This window comes from Mobula birostris, chromosome 15, assembly GCF_030028105.1.
Source record: "Mobula birostris isolate sMobBir1 chromosome 15, sMobBir1.hap1, whole genome shotgun sequence".
NCBI lineage: Eukaryota > Metazoa > Chordata > Chondrichthyes > Myliobatiformes > Myliobatidae > Mobula > Mobula birostris.
In genome coordinates, this window is record NC_092384.1 from 15362912 (window position 1) to 15378306 (window position 15395).

The 15395-nt window shown below is 43.9% G+C and overlaps 1 protein-coding gene across 1 annotated transcript in view; it reads left to right on the plus strand.

Moving 5' to 3' along the window:
• Positions 1-15395, plus strand: part of LOC140210387 (cyclic nucleotide-gated channel beta-1-like) — a 91215-nt gene that overhangs the window by 19200 nt on the left and 56620 nt on the right. The window contains exons 6-7 of the mRNA XM_072279305.1: positions 2878-2989; positions 11790-11826. Coding sequence (XP_072135406.1) covers positions 2878-2989; positions 11790-11826 — 149 coding nt within the window. The remainder of the gene's footprint in view (positions 1-2877; positions 2990-11789; positions 11827-15395) is intronic.

Below are 15395 nucleotides of genomic sequence, written 5' to 3' on the forward strand. Positions count from 1 at the left end.
ACCTCCAGGGTAGTAATCTCGAGATTGCTACCTGTGCCACGTGCTAGCAAGGGCAAGAATAGTAGGATCAGGCAGATGAATGCGTGGCTGAGAGACTGGTGCAGGGGGCAGGGCTTCAGATTCTTGGAGAATTGGGATCTCTTCTGGGGAAAGTATGACCTGTTCAAAAAGGACAGGTTACACCTGAACCCAAAGGGGACCAATATCCTGGCGGGAAAGTTTAATAGAGCTGTTAGGGAGGGTTTAATCTGATTTGGCAGGGGGATGGGAACCGGAATGATAGAGCGGAGGAAGGGGAAAACAGAAATAAATCTAAGATAGTGTGCAGTGGAGATGTCAGGAAAGACAGGCAGGTGATGGGGCAAATTTGTAGTCATTGGGATGAGTTGCAGTGAAATCAAAGTGAAAAGTATCAAGTACTGGTCTTAAAGTGTTGTACTTAAATGCACGCAGCATAAGGAATAAGGTGGATGATCTTGTCGTACAGCTACAGATTGGCAGGTATGTGTAATGAACCAGAGGTGATTAGAGAGATTGAGGTGAAGGAACCCTTAGGAGGCAGTGATCATAACATGATTGAGTTCACTGTGAAATTAGAAAAAGAGAAGCTGAAATCTGATGTGTCGGTATTTCAGTGGAGTAAAGGAAATTACAGTGGCATGAGAGAGGAACTGGCCAAAGTTGACTGTAAAGGGACACTGGCGGGAAAGACGGCAGAGCAGCAGTGGCTGGAGTTTATGCAAGAAATGAGGAAGGTGCAAGACAGGTATATTCCAAAAAAGAAGAAATTTTCGAGTGGAAAAAAGATGCAACTGTGGTTCACAAGAGAAGTCAAAACCAAAGTTAAAGCAAAGGAGAGGGCATACAAGGAAACAAAAATTAGTGGGAAGACAGAGGATTGGGAAGTTTTTAAAACCTTACAAAAGGAAACCAAGAAGGTCATTAAGAGGGAAAAGATTAACTATGAAAGGAAGCTAGCAAATAATATCAAAGAGGATGCTAAAAGCTTTTTCAGGTATATAAAGAGTAAAAGACAGGTGAGAGTAGATATAGGACCGATAGAAAATGATGCTGGAGAAATTGTAATGGGAGATAAGGAGATGGCAGAGGAACTGAATGAGTATTTTGCATCAGTCTTCACTGAGGAAGACATCAGCAGTATACCGGACACTCAAGGGTGGCAGGGAAGAAAAGTGTGCGTAGTCACAATTACGATAGAGAAAGTACTCAGGAAGCTGAATAGTCTAAAGGTAGTTAAATCTCCTGGACCAGATGGAATGCACCCTTGTGTTCTGAAAGAAGTAGCTGTGGAGATTGCAGAGGCATTAGCGATGATCTTTCAAAAGTCAATAGATTCTGGCATGGTTCCGGAAGACTGGAAGATTGCAAATGTCACTCCGCTATTTAAGAAGGGGGCAAGGAAGCAAAAAGGAAATTATAGACCTGTTAGCTTGACATCGGTGTTTGGGAAGTTGTTGGAGTCGATTGTCAAGGATGAGGTTACAGAGTACCTGGAGGCATATGACAAGATAGACAGAACTCAGCATGGATTCCTTAAAGGAAATTCCTGCCTGACAAACCTATTACAATTTTTTGAGGAAATTACCAGTAGGCTAGACAAGGGAGATGCAGTAGATGTTGTATATTTGGATTTTCAGAAGGCCTTTGACAAGGTGCCACACATGAGGCTACTTAACAAGATAAGAGCCCATGGAATTATGGGAAAGTTACATACGTGGATAGAGCATTGGCTGATTGGCAGGAAACAGAGAGTGGGAATAAAGGGATCCTATTCTGGTTGGCTGCCGGTTACCAGTGGTGTTCCACAGGGGTCTGTGTTGAGGCTGCTTCTTTTTACATTGTATATCAATGATTTGGATTATAGAATAGATGGCTTTGTGGCTAAGTTTGCTGACGATACGAAGATAGGTGGAGGGGCCGGTAGTGCTGAGGAAACTGTGAGTCTGCAGAGAGACTTGGATAGATTGGAAGAATGGGCAGAGAAGTGGCAAATGAAGTACAATATTGGAAAGTGTATGGTTATGCACTTTGGCAGAAAAAATAAACAGGCAGACTATTATTTAAATGGGGAAAGAATTCAAAGTTCTGAGATGCAATGGGACTTGGGAGTCCTCGTACAGGATACCCTTAAGGTTAACCTCCAGGTTGAGTCAGTAGTGAAGAAGGCGAATGCAATGTTGGCATTCATTTCTAGAGGAATAGAGTATAGGAGCAGGGATGTGATGTTGAGGCTCTATAAGGCGCTGGTGAGACCTCACTTGGAGTACTGTGGGCAGTTTTGGTCTCCTTATTTAAGAAAGGATGTGCTGACGTTGGAGAGGGTACAGAGAAGATTCACTAGAATGATTCCGGGAATGAGAGGGTTAACATATGAGGAACGTTTGTCCGCTCATGGACTGTATTCCTTGGAGTTTAGAAGAATGAGGGGAGACCTCATAGAAACATTTCGAATGTTGAAAGGCATGGACAGAGTGGGTGTGGCAAAGTTGTTTCCCATGATGGGGGAGTCTAGTACGAGAGGGTATGACATAAGGATTGAAGGGCGCCCATTCAGAACAGAAATGTGAAGAAATTTTTTTAGTCAGATGGTGGTGAATCTATGGAATTTGTTGCCACGGGCAGCAGTGGAGGTCAAGTCACTGGGTGTATTTAAGGCAGAGATAGATAGGTATCTGAGTAGCCAGGGCATCAAAGGTTATGGTGAGAAGGCGGGGCAGTGGGACTAAATGGGAGAATGGATCAGCTCATGATAAAATGGTGGAGCAGACTCGATGGGCCGAATGGCTGACTTCTGCTCCTTTGTCTTATGGTCTTACAGTCTTAAGTGTTAGAGCCTTTGTTTCTTGTGTTTTGTAGTGACCAGGATAGTGTCTGCCCTGAGGGGACAGAGCAGATTGTGCAGCCATGTTATGACGAAGTGGTCGAATATCAATTAATTGAAGCTGCTGAAGCTAGTCACCAACATGAGGTAAGGGGTTGATGGGGTAATTATCCTGTTGAATGGTAATATTAGCCTTGAGGATGAAATCCTTGATTCATCCCCTTGTGGGTTATATTAATGATCTCATACTGTATCTACAGCAGATTGAAAGATTTCTTTAACAACAGGAGAATTATACCAAGCAAAATAAGGGAAAATATTCAAATTGAAACTAACATGGGAACAGTGTCAAAGTGTGCCAGCTAGTCTGGTATCTTCCAAAGGAGCAATAATAGTGCAGTTAGTATCACCCTTAACTCTTGAATGGTGAAGGTCGTCAACCTAAGTTACTGACTTCAGAGTAACAGCCTAGACTGTTATTTTAGAATGTTGCACTGACAAAGTGCAATCCCTCTGATGTGGTATTACGATGAGTCCCATTCTGAGCTGTGTTAAAAAGTGACAAAATAGTATCTGCTCAGGTCAGTACAGCATAATACAAGCCCTTTGGCCCACAACATTGTGCCAACCCTTTAACCTACTCCAAGATCAATGTAACCCTTCCCCCTCACATAGACCTCCATTCTCCTTTCATCCACGTGCCTATCTAAGAGTCTTTTAAATGTCCCTAATGTACGTGCCTCTACCAACATCCCTGACAGCACATCCCATACACCTTCCACTCTCTGTGTAAAAAAATTATGCCTCTGACCTCTACCCTATACTTCCCCCCAACAGCTTAAAGTTATCCCCTCATATTAGTCATTTCTGCCCTGGGAAGAATCTGGCTGTCCACTCAGATCTATGTCTCTAACCATCTTCTACACCTCCATCAAGTCACCTCTTATCCTCTCCAAAGAGAAAAGTCTTTGCTCACTCATGCTTTCTAATCTAGGCATCATCCTGGTAATTACTCTCTGTGGAGCTTCCTCATCTTTCCTCTAATGAGAACTGAACAAAATATCCACTAGTGCAATCTAACCAGGGTTTTATAGAGGTACACCATTCATTGCACTGCCTTCATCAATTTGATTTACATCCTCAAAGAACTCAGTCAGGCTCATGAAGCCATGTTGACCATCCCTAATCAGACTATTTCTCCATATGCTTGTAAATCCTGTCTCTAAGAATCCTGCTCAACAGTTTGCCCACTACCGATGTAAGACTCGCCAAATGCATAATTTCCAGTTTTATCCTTATTACCTATCTTGAGCAAAGGAATAACGCTTGCTACCCTCTAGTCCTCTGCCACTACTCCTGTGGAGAGTGAGGATGCAAGGATCCAAAGGCACAACAATCTCTTTCCTCACTTTCTGTAGTAACCTGGGGTATATCCCTTTTGGGCCCTGCAGACTTATCTATTGCAATGTTCTCAAAAGTTCCAGCGTATCCTCTTTCTTAACATCAACTCTGGAGAAATTTGACAATAATACAACAAAGTGACCTAACAGCTGATAGGAAGAAAACTGTAAATTGTGTAGTCAACTGAGCATGAGACTAACAACTGAACTGATTTTATATAGAGTAATGCATTTGGGGAAAGCAAACAAGGCAAAGAAACACAAAATAAATTATAGGATCTTGAGAATGTATGACAACAGATTCCTCAGGGTAGAAAGGAAAATAGATAATAAAGGCATATGAGACACTTTCATTTATAAGCACACAAAAGTCATACCTTAACCATGATGATTTAGATTTAGATTTAGATCATATGCCATGGAAACATAAAGTGAAATGTGTTGTATTGACAACCAACACAACCTAAGGATGTGATGGGGACAGTCCGCAAATGTTGTCACACATACCAGCACCAGTGTAGCATATCCACAGTATTTAGCGACACGAGCAACAACAACAACAAAACAGCAACAGCAAAACAGGCCCCTTTCATATACACACACACACACACACACACACACACACACACACACACACACACTCACACATACACACACACACACACACAATGTCACACACATACAAATACACACTCACACACACACACACACACACACACACACACACACACACACACACACCTTCAATCCAAGTGCAGGCTGTCTCTGGGCCTCCAACCTCCAGTCCTTGGTCCAGACACAGAGTCACAGATATTGGACCTATAACCTTTGGACAATCTGACCCAGGGGCTTTGACCTTTGACCCTCAACCTCTCGTCAATTTCAGTCTTCAGACTATAGGCATTATCCTTGGGATTCTCTGCCCTTTGGACTTTGACCTTGGACTTTGCCAATCACTAGGTGTCAACCCCAGGACTCATTGATCATGGGACTTTGACCTCCAGGCCTTGACCCTGGACTCACAAGAAGCTTCAACACCAGGACTCACCGGCCTGGCAAACTGGGGTGTCATTGACCTATCTCTGGAGCCCACTGACTTTGGTCCTTGACCACAAGGATCACTGGCCTTTATTCTCCATGCCTGCTGACCCTACATCTGCCCTTGAGGATTGCTGGCCTTCAACAGTGCAGTGTACTGACCGGGTCTCTGAACTCTGGCTTCTGCCCCTAACTCTTCATTTATTACCTCTGACCTCTAATGCTCCCTCATCCCTGTCCCTAAGCCCTAACCTGAGCCATAACTCCCCTCACTGTCCCCAAAATTATCCCTATGAACCTAAATAACAACTATATCTGAGCTATGATCTTGATGGACATTGTAGCTCAATGCCATCTCAAAGGTTCGAAGGTTCATCTATTATCAAAGAAGGTATGCAGTATACAACTCTGAGATTCATCTTCTCCAGATAGCCACGAGGCAAAGAAAACTGTGGAGTTTGTTCAAAGAAAAACAGCAACCTCCTACTCAAAAGAAACAATCTCGCAAGCGCAACACAATCAACATGTCCCCACACAAAAAACTAACAAATCTCTCCAAACGACAAGAACATCAATCCCCAAACCCACAACAACCCCCCACATACACAAAATAAACTAACAAATCACTCCAAACAGGAACAAGGAAGAACGGGCAAGTACACAGAATGTAAAAAACATAGAAGTAACAGAGTCCACAGTTAAACATAGAACATAGAACAGTACAGCACATTACAGGCCCTTCGGCCCACAATGTTGTGCTGACCTTCAAACCCTGCCTCCCATATAACCCCCCACCTTAAATTCCCCCATATATCTGTCTATTAGTCTCTTAAACTTCACGAGTGTATCTGCCTCCACCACTGACTCAGGCAGTGCATTCCACGCACCAACCACCCTCTGAGTAAAAAACCTTCCTCTAATATCCCCCTTGAACTTCCCACCCTTTACCTTAAAGCCATGACCTCTTGTATTAAACAGTGGTGCCCTGGGGAAGAGGTGCTGGCTCAATTCATAAATCACAGAACTTCAGTAATATCCACCGACAGCTTCAAGGGAGAGAGAGACATCACTCGATCGCAGAACCCTTCCAAGATGTGTCACACACAGATGGCTTATCCAGCAGCAGTAAGTGATCTGTCACAGCAGCGAGCAAGTGGTCGGTTCTGAACACTCTCTCACTTCCAAATTCCTCTACGCTTCAATTGGTGAGATCGGTGAGAAATGGAGTTGATCATGGGCTCATACTCTCTAACCTTTCTCAGCTCGAGGCCACTGGTGCTTGCCTCCAATTCCCAAGAACAATGGTGAATGAACGTAAGAGACAATGGTGAGTGTTTGGTCTCCAGATTCCAGTAAATCTGTGCCACCACCAGAACAGGTGCAGAGAAAGATTATGAGAATGCTACCAGAGTTCAAGAATCTTATTTATTAAGAAAGATAGAGTAAAGTTGTTTTTTTAAGTAGAAACAGCACATGTGAAAAATACTTAGATGAGGACTTGATATGCCTCATTTTACAAGGTTATACATAAGTCTGGGAAGTGAGATTGGACTAGTTTACTTGATTGTCTACCCTGTGTGAATTGCTTCCTTCTGAGTTTAAATTACTATGATTCGATAACACACAATAAATCCCTTCCCTCTCCCCCTGCCCACACACAGGCAGTGTGTGCACATATGCATCTACATGTACAACGCAAAATAGTGCTTAAAAGTGCATGAATCATTCAATATCAAATAAAAGTCACAGATTCTTTGAAGCATTTGGTTCAGCACATCCATGGAAACCTCTCTGCCATCTGCATAAATCCCATTTAGAACCATAGAACCATAGAACATTGCAGAACAGAAACAGGCCTTTTGGTCCTTCTTGGCTGTGCCGAACCACTGACCTGCACCTGGACCATATCCCTCCATACACCTCTCATTCATGTACCTGTCCAAGTTTTTCTTAAATGTTAAAAGTGAGCCCACATTTACCACTTCATCTGGCAGCTCATTACACACACCCACCACTCTCTGTGTGAAGAAGCCCCCCCCATGTTCCCTTTAAATTTTTCCCCCTTCACCCTTAACCCATGTCCTCTGGTTTTTTTTCTCCCCTTCCCTCAGTGGAAAAAGCCTGCTTGCATTCACTCTATCTATACCCATCATAATTTTATATGCCTCTATCAAATCTCTCCTCATTCTGCTACGCTCCGGGGAATAAAGTACTAACCTATTCAACCTTTCTCTGTAACTCAGTTTCTCAAGTTCCGGCAACATCCTTGTAAACCTTCTCTGCACTCTTTCAACCTTATTAATATCCTTCCTGTAATTTGGTGACCAAAACTACACACAATACTCCAAATTTGGCCTCACGAATGCCTTATACAACCTCACCATAGCATTCCAACTCTTAATACTCAATACTTTGATTTATAAAGGCCAATGTACCAAAAGCTCTCCTTATCTACCTGTGACGCCACTTTTAGGAAATTTTGTATCTGTATTCCCAGATCCCTCTGTTCTACTGCACTCCCCAGTGCCCTACCATTTGCCTTGTATGTTCTACCTTGGTTTGTCCTTCCGAAGTGCAATACCTCACACTTGACTGTATTAAACTCCATCTGCCATTTTTCAGCCCATTTTTCCAGCTGGTCCAAATCCCTCTACAAGCTTTGAAAACCTTCTTCAATGTCCACTACACCTCCAATCTTTGTATCATCAGCAAATTTGCTAGTCCAATTTACCACATTATTGGTATTGATATAGATGACAAATAACAATGGACCCAGTACCGATCCCTGTGACACACCACAAGTCACAGCCCTCCACTCAGAGAAGCAATCCTCCACTACCACTCTCTGGCTTCTTCTATTGAGCCAATGTCTAATCCAATTTACTACCTCTCCTAGCAACTAAGTCTTCATAACTAACCTCCCACGCGGGACCTTGTCAAAGGCCTTACTGAAGTCCATGTAGACAACGTCCACTGCCTTCCTTTCATCCACCTTCCTGGTAACCTCCTCGAAAAACTCTAATAGATTGGATAAACATGACCTACGACGCACAAAGCCATGTTAACTCTCCCTAATAAGTCCCTGTCTATCCAAATACTTGTAGATCCTATCTCTTAGTACTCCTTCCAATAACTTACCTACTACCAATGTCAAACTTACCAGCTTATAATTTCCCGGAATACTTTTAGAGCCTTTTTTAAACAACGGAATAACATGAGCTATCCTCCAATCTTCCGGCACCTCACCCGTAGATACCGACATTTTAAATATATCTGCCAGGGCTCCTGCAATTTCAACACTAGTCTCCTTCAAGGTCTGAAGGAATACCCTGTCAGGTCCTGGGGATTTATCTACTCTGATTTGCCTCAAGATAGTAAGCACCTCCTCCTCTTCAATCTTATAGGCTCCATGACCTCACTACTTATTTGCCTTATTTCCATTGACTCCATGCCAGTTTCATTAGTAAATACAGATGCAAAAAACCCATTTGAGATCTCCCCCATTTCTTTTGGTTCCATACATAGCCAACCATTCTGATCTTCAAGAGGACCAATTTTATCCCTTACTATCCTTTTGCTCTTAATATACCTGCAGAAGCTCTTTGGATTATCCTTCACCTTGACTGCCAAAGCAACCTTACGTCTTCTTTTAGATCTCCTGATTTATTTCTTAAGTATTTTTTGCACTTTTTATACTCCTCAAGCTCCTTATATGTGCCCTGTTTCCTATACATGTCATACATCTCTCTCTTCTTCTTCATCAGAGTTCAAATATCCCTTGAGAACCAAGGTTGCTTATTCTTAAACAACAGGAATTCTGCAGATGCTGGAAATTCAAGCAACACACATCAAAGTTGCTGGTGAATGCAGCAGGCCAGGCAGCATCTCTAGGAAGAGGTGCAGTCGACGTTTCAGGCCGTCAGGACTAACTGAAGCAAGAGTGAGTAAGAGATTTGAAAGTTGGAGGGGGAGGGGGAGTTCCAAAATGATAGGAGAAGACAGGAGGGGGAGGGATGGAGCCAAGAGCTGGACAGGTGATTGGCAAAAGGGATATGAGAGGATCATGGGACAGGAGGTCTGGGAAGAAAGTCGTGGGGGGGGGGAGACCCAGAGGATGTGCAAGGGGTATATTCAGAGGGACAGAGGGAGAAAAAGGAGAGTGAGAGAAAGAATGTGTGTATAAAAATAAGTAACAGATGGGGTACGAGGGGGAGGTGGGGCATTAGCGGAAGTTAGAGAAGTCGATGTTCATGCCGTCAGGTTGGAGGCTACCCAGACGGAATATAAGGTGTTGTTCCTCCAACCTGAGTGTGGCTTCATCTTTACAGTAGAGGAGGCCGTGGATAGACATGTCAGAATGGGAATGGGATGTGGAATTAAAATGTGTGGCCACTGGGAGATCCTGCTTTCTCTGGCGGACAGAGCGTAGGTGTTCAGCAAAGAGGTCTCCCAGTCTGCGTCGGGTATCGCCAATATATAAAAGGCCACATCGGGAGCACCAGACGCAGTATATCACCCCAGCCAACTCACAGGTGAAGTGTTGCCTCACCTGGAAGGACTGTTTGGGGCCCTGAATGGTGGTAAGGGAGGAAGGGTAAGGGCATGTGTAGCACTTGTTCCGCTTACACGGATAAGTGCCAGGAGGGAGATCAGTGGGGAGGGATGGGAGGAACGAATGGACAAGGGAGTCGCGTAGGGAGCAATCCCTGCGGAATGCAGGGGGGGGGAGGGAAAGATGTGCTTAGTGGTGGGATCCCGTTGGAGGTGGCGGAAGTTACGGAGAATAATATGTTGGACCCGGAGGCTGGTGGAGTGGTAGGTGAGGACCAGGGGAACCCTATTCCTAGTGGGGTGGCGGGAGGATGGAGTGAGAGCAGGTGTACGTGAAATGAGGGAGATGCGTTTAAGAGCAGAGTTGATAGTGGAGGAAGGGAAGCCCCTTTCTTTAAAAAAGGAGGACGAGACGAGACGAGTCAATGAGACGAGGGTGATGTCCTCCTTTTTTAAAGAAAGGGGCTTCCCTTCCTCCACTATCAACTCTGCTCTTAAACGCATCTCCCCCATTTCACGTACATCTGCTCTCACTCCATCCTCCCGCCACCCCACTAGGAATAGGGTTCCCCTGGTCCTCACCTACCACCCCACCAGCCTCCGGGTCCAACATATTATTCTCCGTAATTTCCGCCACCTCCAACGGGATCACACCACTAAGCACATCTTTCCCTCCCCCCCCCCCCGCTTTCCGCAGGGATTGCTCCATACGCGACTCCCTTGTCCATTCGTCCCCCCCATCCCTCCCCACTGATCTCCCTCCTGGCACTTATCCGTGTAAGCGGAACAAGTGCTACACATGCCCTTACACTTCCTCCCTTACCACCATTCAAGGCCCCAAACAGTCCTTCCAGGTGACGCGACACTTCACCTGTGAGTCGGCTGGGGTGGTATACTGCGACTGGTGCTCCCGATGTGGCCTTTTATATATTGGCGAGACCCGACGCAGACTGGGAGACCGCTTTGCTGAACACCTACGCTCTGTCCGCCAGAGAAAGCAGGATCTCCCAGTGGCCACACATTTTAATTCCACATCCCATTCCCATTCTGACATGTCTATCCATGGCCTCCTCTACTGTAAAGATGAAGCCACACTCAGGTTGGAGGAACAACACCTTATATTCCGTCTGGGTAGCCTCCAACCTGATGGCATGAACATCGACTTCTTTAACTTCCGCTAATGCCCCACCTCCCCCTCGTACCCCATCTGTTACTTATCTTTATACACACATTCTTTCTCTCACTCTCCTTTTTCTCCCTCTGTCCCTCTGAATATACCCCTTGCCCATCCTCTGGGATACTCCCCCCCGCCTTGTCTTTCTTCCCGGACCTCCTGTCCCATGATCCTCTCGTATCCCTTTTGCCAATCACCTGTCCAGCTCTTGGCTCCATCCCTCCCCCTCCTGTCTTCTCCTATCATTTTGGATCTCCCCCTCCCCCTCCAACTTTCAAATCTCTTATTCACTCTTCCTTCAGTTAGTCCTGACGAAGGGTCTCGGCCTGAAACGTCGACTGCACCTCTTCCTAGAGATGCTGCCTGGCCTGCTGCGTTCACCAGCAACTTTGATGTGTGTTGCTTATTCTTATTCATTTTGCCTTTATTCCTGACAGGATCATACAAACTCTGCACTCTCAAAGTTTCTCCTTTGAAGGCTTTCCACTTACCAATCACATCTTTGCCAGAGAACAACCTGTCCCAATCCACACTTTTTAGATCCTTTCTCATTTCTTCAAATTTGGCCTTCTTCCAGTTTAGAACCTCAACCCTCATAGGGACCATATTTGCTCTCATAAGGACCATATCCTTCCATGCATTTCTTATTTAAATGTCTGTCTCAATAATAGTAATAAATGAAAGAAATTTGGAATATATTTTGTAGAGAAACTGCATCTCCAATCATTTGAAAATATTTACTTTTTCATAATAATTATGTTGTTACTTTTACATTTTAAATAAGGAGGAGGAGGTTCTGAAGCCCGAGTTAGAACAAGAAGGTAAGTGTCCTAACAGCATTGCTTAGCACAAAAGAATGATTGGGGTTATTAATAATTACATCAGTGTTGCATGGCTACATGTGCCTTTGGACAGTGTGAGGTCAGATCTGTCTCAACAGGGTGGGAATTCTTTCATGCAAAACACTTTAGGTGTTACAGTCTGACAAGTGATGCTGTCTGAGATGAAATACCTGTTACAGTCTGGGGTGAAATATCTGGTACAGTCTGTGGTGAAATGTCTGTTACAGTCTGAGGTGTAAAGTGTGTTACAGTCTGAAGTAATGTATGGTACAGTCTAAGATGTGATGTGATGCAAAGTATTGGACAGTTTGAGATGTGATGTATGCTATGCTATGAGGTGTGGTGGGCTGCAATGGCTGAGATTAGATCCATAAAACATGAAAGGCAATGTAAATTATACTTGTAGTACAGTGAACGTTGTATTGTGTGTTATGTTGTCTAGGAAGCAGTATTTAATCTCCAACTCAATATGTAAACCTACAATAAAAACAGAGAATGCTACCAATACTCAGTAAGTCAGCCAGCATCTGTGGAGAGAGAAACCTAGTTAACACTTCGGCACTGAACTGTCTTCAGAACAGATCACTGACCTGAAAAGTTTAAAAAATGCAGATACTGGACACAAAATGTTAACTCCTTTTCTGTCTACAGATACTTGCAGGCTCATCATCATCCTTTGTTTTTATTTGGGGTTTCCATCATCTGTCAAATGTTGCTTTTGACTGAAACCTGCTTTTGCTCTTTAGTTGCAGACACTCTGTGCTGAGCCATTGTCAGTACAAGTTGATGCACATTCTTAGAAGTGCCTAGTAACCAGCATCATGTCTAAACGAAGAACCGACATAGCCTTAGTCCATCTCGTTCGTGATATGCCGCTGACTCCTGGATGCTCCTCCCCCAATTCCCAGTATGCTTTAGAATTGCCCAACGTACCCAGCTACCGTCCCTCAAATTCTCGGCTACCTCCACTTAGCCCTAGGAGGCAAACATCTGGTGTCATAAACCCCAGCTTCTTGCCCGAGGAGTGGTCTCCATTGCATTGTATAGGTGAACATTATGTGTACTGTTTGTGTTTCATGATCTCCGTTTTGTGCATTTTACTTGGTTTTGTATACCTGCATGTGATTGCCTAGATTGAATCCTGTGTGTTAAGAACATCCTTGTGGTCTGTGATATGCATTCATGGTCAATATCTGGCCTGTAAGCCTCTAGCTCCTGCTGCGGCCTGAAGCCATTTTTCTGGTCAACCAACATTTTCTTAAGACCATAATGGCAGCCCATTCATCCCATGATATGTGCTGATCTTGATGTTCATTTATACTAAAATTCCTCCTGTTGTGTATTATCCATATCCTTCCATTCCTTTCATATTTATGCATTGATCTAAAAACTCTTAAACTCCACCAATCTGCCTGTTTCCACTTGTACCCACTAGTGATCTACTCCAGGTACCTACCACCCTCTGTGTAAAAAAGTTTACTCCTCACATGGCCTTTAAACTTCCCCTCTAATCTTAAAAGAATGTCCTCTGGTGTTTGACATTTCTACCCCGGGTCACAGAATCATAGAGAGGTACATTACAGAAACAGGCCCTTTGGCTCATCTACTTCATGCCAAAACCACTTAAACTGCCCACTCCCATTGATTGTAGCCCTCCATACCCCTACCATCAATGTACCCATCCAAACTTCTCTTAAACTTTCACATGCACCACTTGTGCAGGCAGCTCATTCCACACTCTCACCATGCTCTGAGTGAAGAAATTTCCCCTCATGTTCCCCTTAAACTTTTCACCTTTCAATCTTAGCCCATGACCTCTGGTTATAGTCCCACCCAACCTCAGTGGAAAAAGCCTGCTTGCATTTACCCCCCATAATTTTATATGCCTCTATCAAATCTCCTCTCTATCTTCTACATTCTAAGGAATACAGTCCTAACCTATCCAATCCTTTCTTATAACTCAGGTACTCCAGACCTGGCAATATCCTTGTAAATTTTCTCTTACTCTTTCAATCTTATTTACATCTTTCCTGTAGGTAGGTGACCAAAACTGCACGCAATACTCCAAATTAGGCCTCACCAATGTCTTAGACAACTTCAACGTCCCATCTCCTGTACTCAATTCATTGATTTATGAAGGCCAACGTGCCAAAAGCTTTCCTTACAATCCTATCTACCTGTGACACCACTTTCAATGAATTATGGACCTGTATTCCCAGATCCTTTTGTTCTACACCCCTCCTCAGTGCCCAACCGTTCACCATTTTAAGTCCTGCCCTGGTTTGTCCTCCCAAAGTGCAACACTTCACACTTGTCTGTGTTAAATTCTATCTGCCATTTTGTAGCCCATTTTTCCAACTGATGCAGATCCCTCTGCAAGCCATGGTAGCATTCCTTGCTGTCCACTACACCCCCAACCTTGGTCAGAGTCACCAGCTTTTAATTTGCTGGTTTTTGTTTAGAGCCTATTTTAAACAGCAGAACAACAGTGGCTATCCTCCAATCTTCTGGTACCTCACCTGTCACTATGGATGATTTAAATATCTCTGCTAGGGCACCGGCAATTTCTGCACTTACAACCCATAGGGTCCAAGGGAACACCTTGTCAAGGCCTGGTGATTTATCCACCCTGATTGGCCTCAGGATAGCAAACACTTCTCTGCAGTCTGTACAGCGTCCATGAAGATGATGCTGCTTTACCTCACTTCTAGAGACTCCGTGTCCATGTCTTGAGAAAACAAGATGCAAAAAAATTTACTTAAGTTCGCCCCCATCTGTTTCGGCTCCACACATGGATTACCATTCTGGTCTTCCAGAGGGCCAATTTTGTCCTTTGAAATCCTTTTACTCTTAAAATATCTGTAGAATCTCTCAGGATTCTCTTTCACCTGGTCTGCTAGAGCAACTTCATGCCTTCTTTAAGCCTTCCTGGTTTCTTTCTTAAACGTTCTCTTGTACCTCATTAGTTCTTTCCTGCCTATACCTGCTGAGCACCTCCTTTTTTTCTTAACCAGGACCTCAATATCTCTTGAAAGCCAAGGTTCCCTACATGTCTTTGCCTTTTATTCTAGCAGACAGGTACAAGCTTTGTACTCTCAAAATTTCTCACTTTTGAAGGCCACCCACTTACCAAGTACACCTTTGCCAGAAAACAGCCTATCCCAATCATTTCTGATACCATCAAAATTGGCCTTTCTCCAATTTAGAATCTCATCCACGGACCAGATCTATCTTTTTGCATATTTAATTTGAAACTAATGGCATTGTGGTCACTAGATGCGAAGTGTTCCCCTACACAAACTTCTTTCACCTGCCCTGTCTCATTCCCTGATAGCAGATCCCATATTACACATTCTTTCGTTGGGACTTCTACCTACTGATGAAGGGGACTTTCCTGAACATATCTGGCAAACTCTATCCATCTAGTCATTTTACAGTATAGGATTCCCAGTCAACATGTGGAAAGCTAAAACCACCTACTGTAACAATCTTATGTTTCTTACAACAGTCTGCAATCTCTCCACAAATTTGTTCCTCTAAATGCTTTG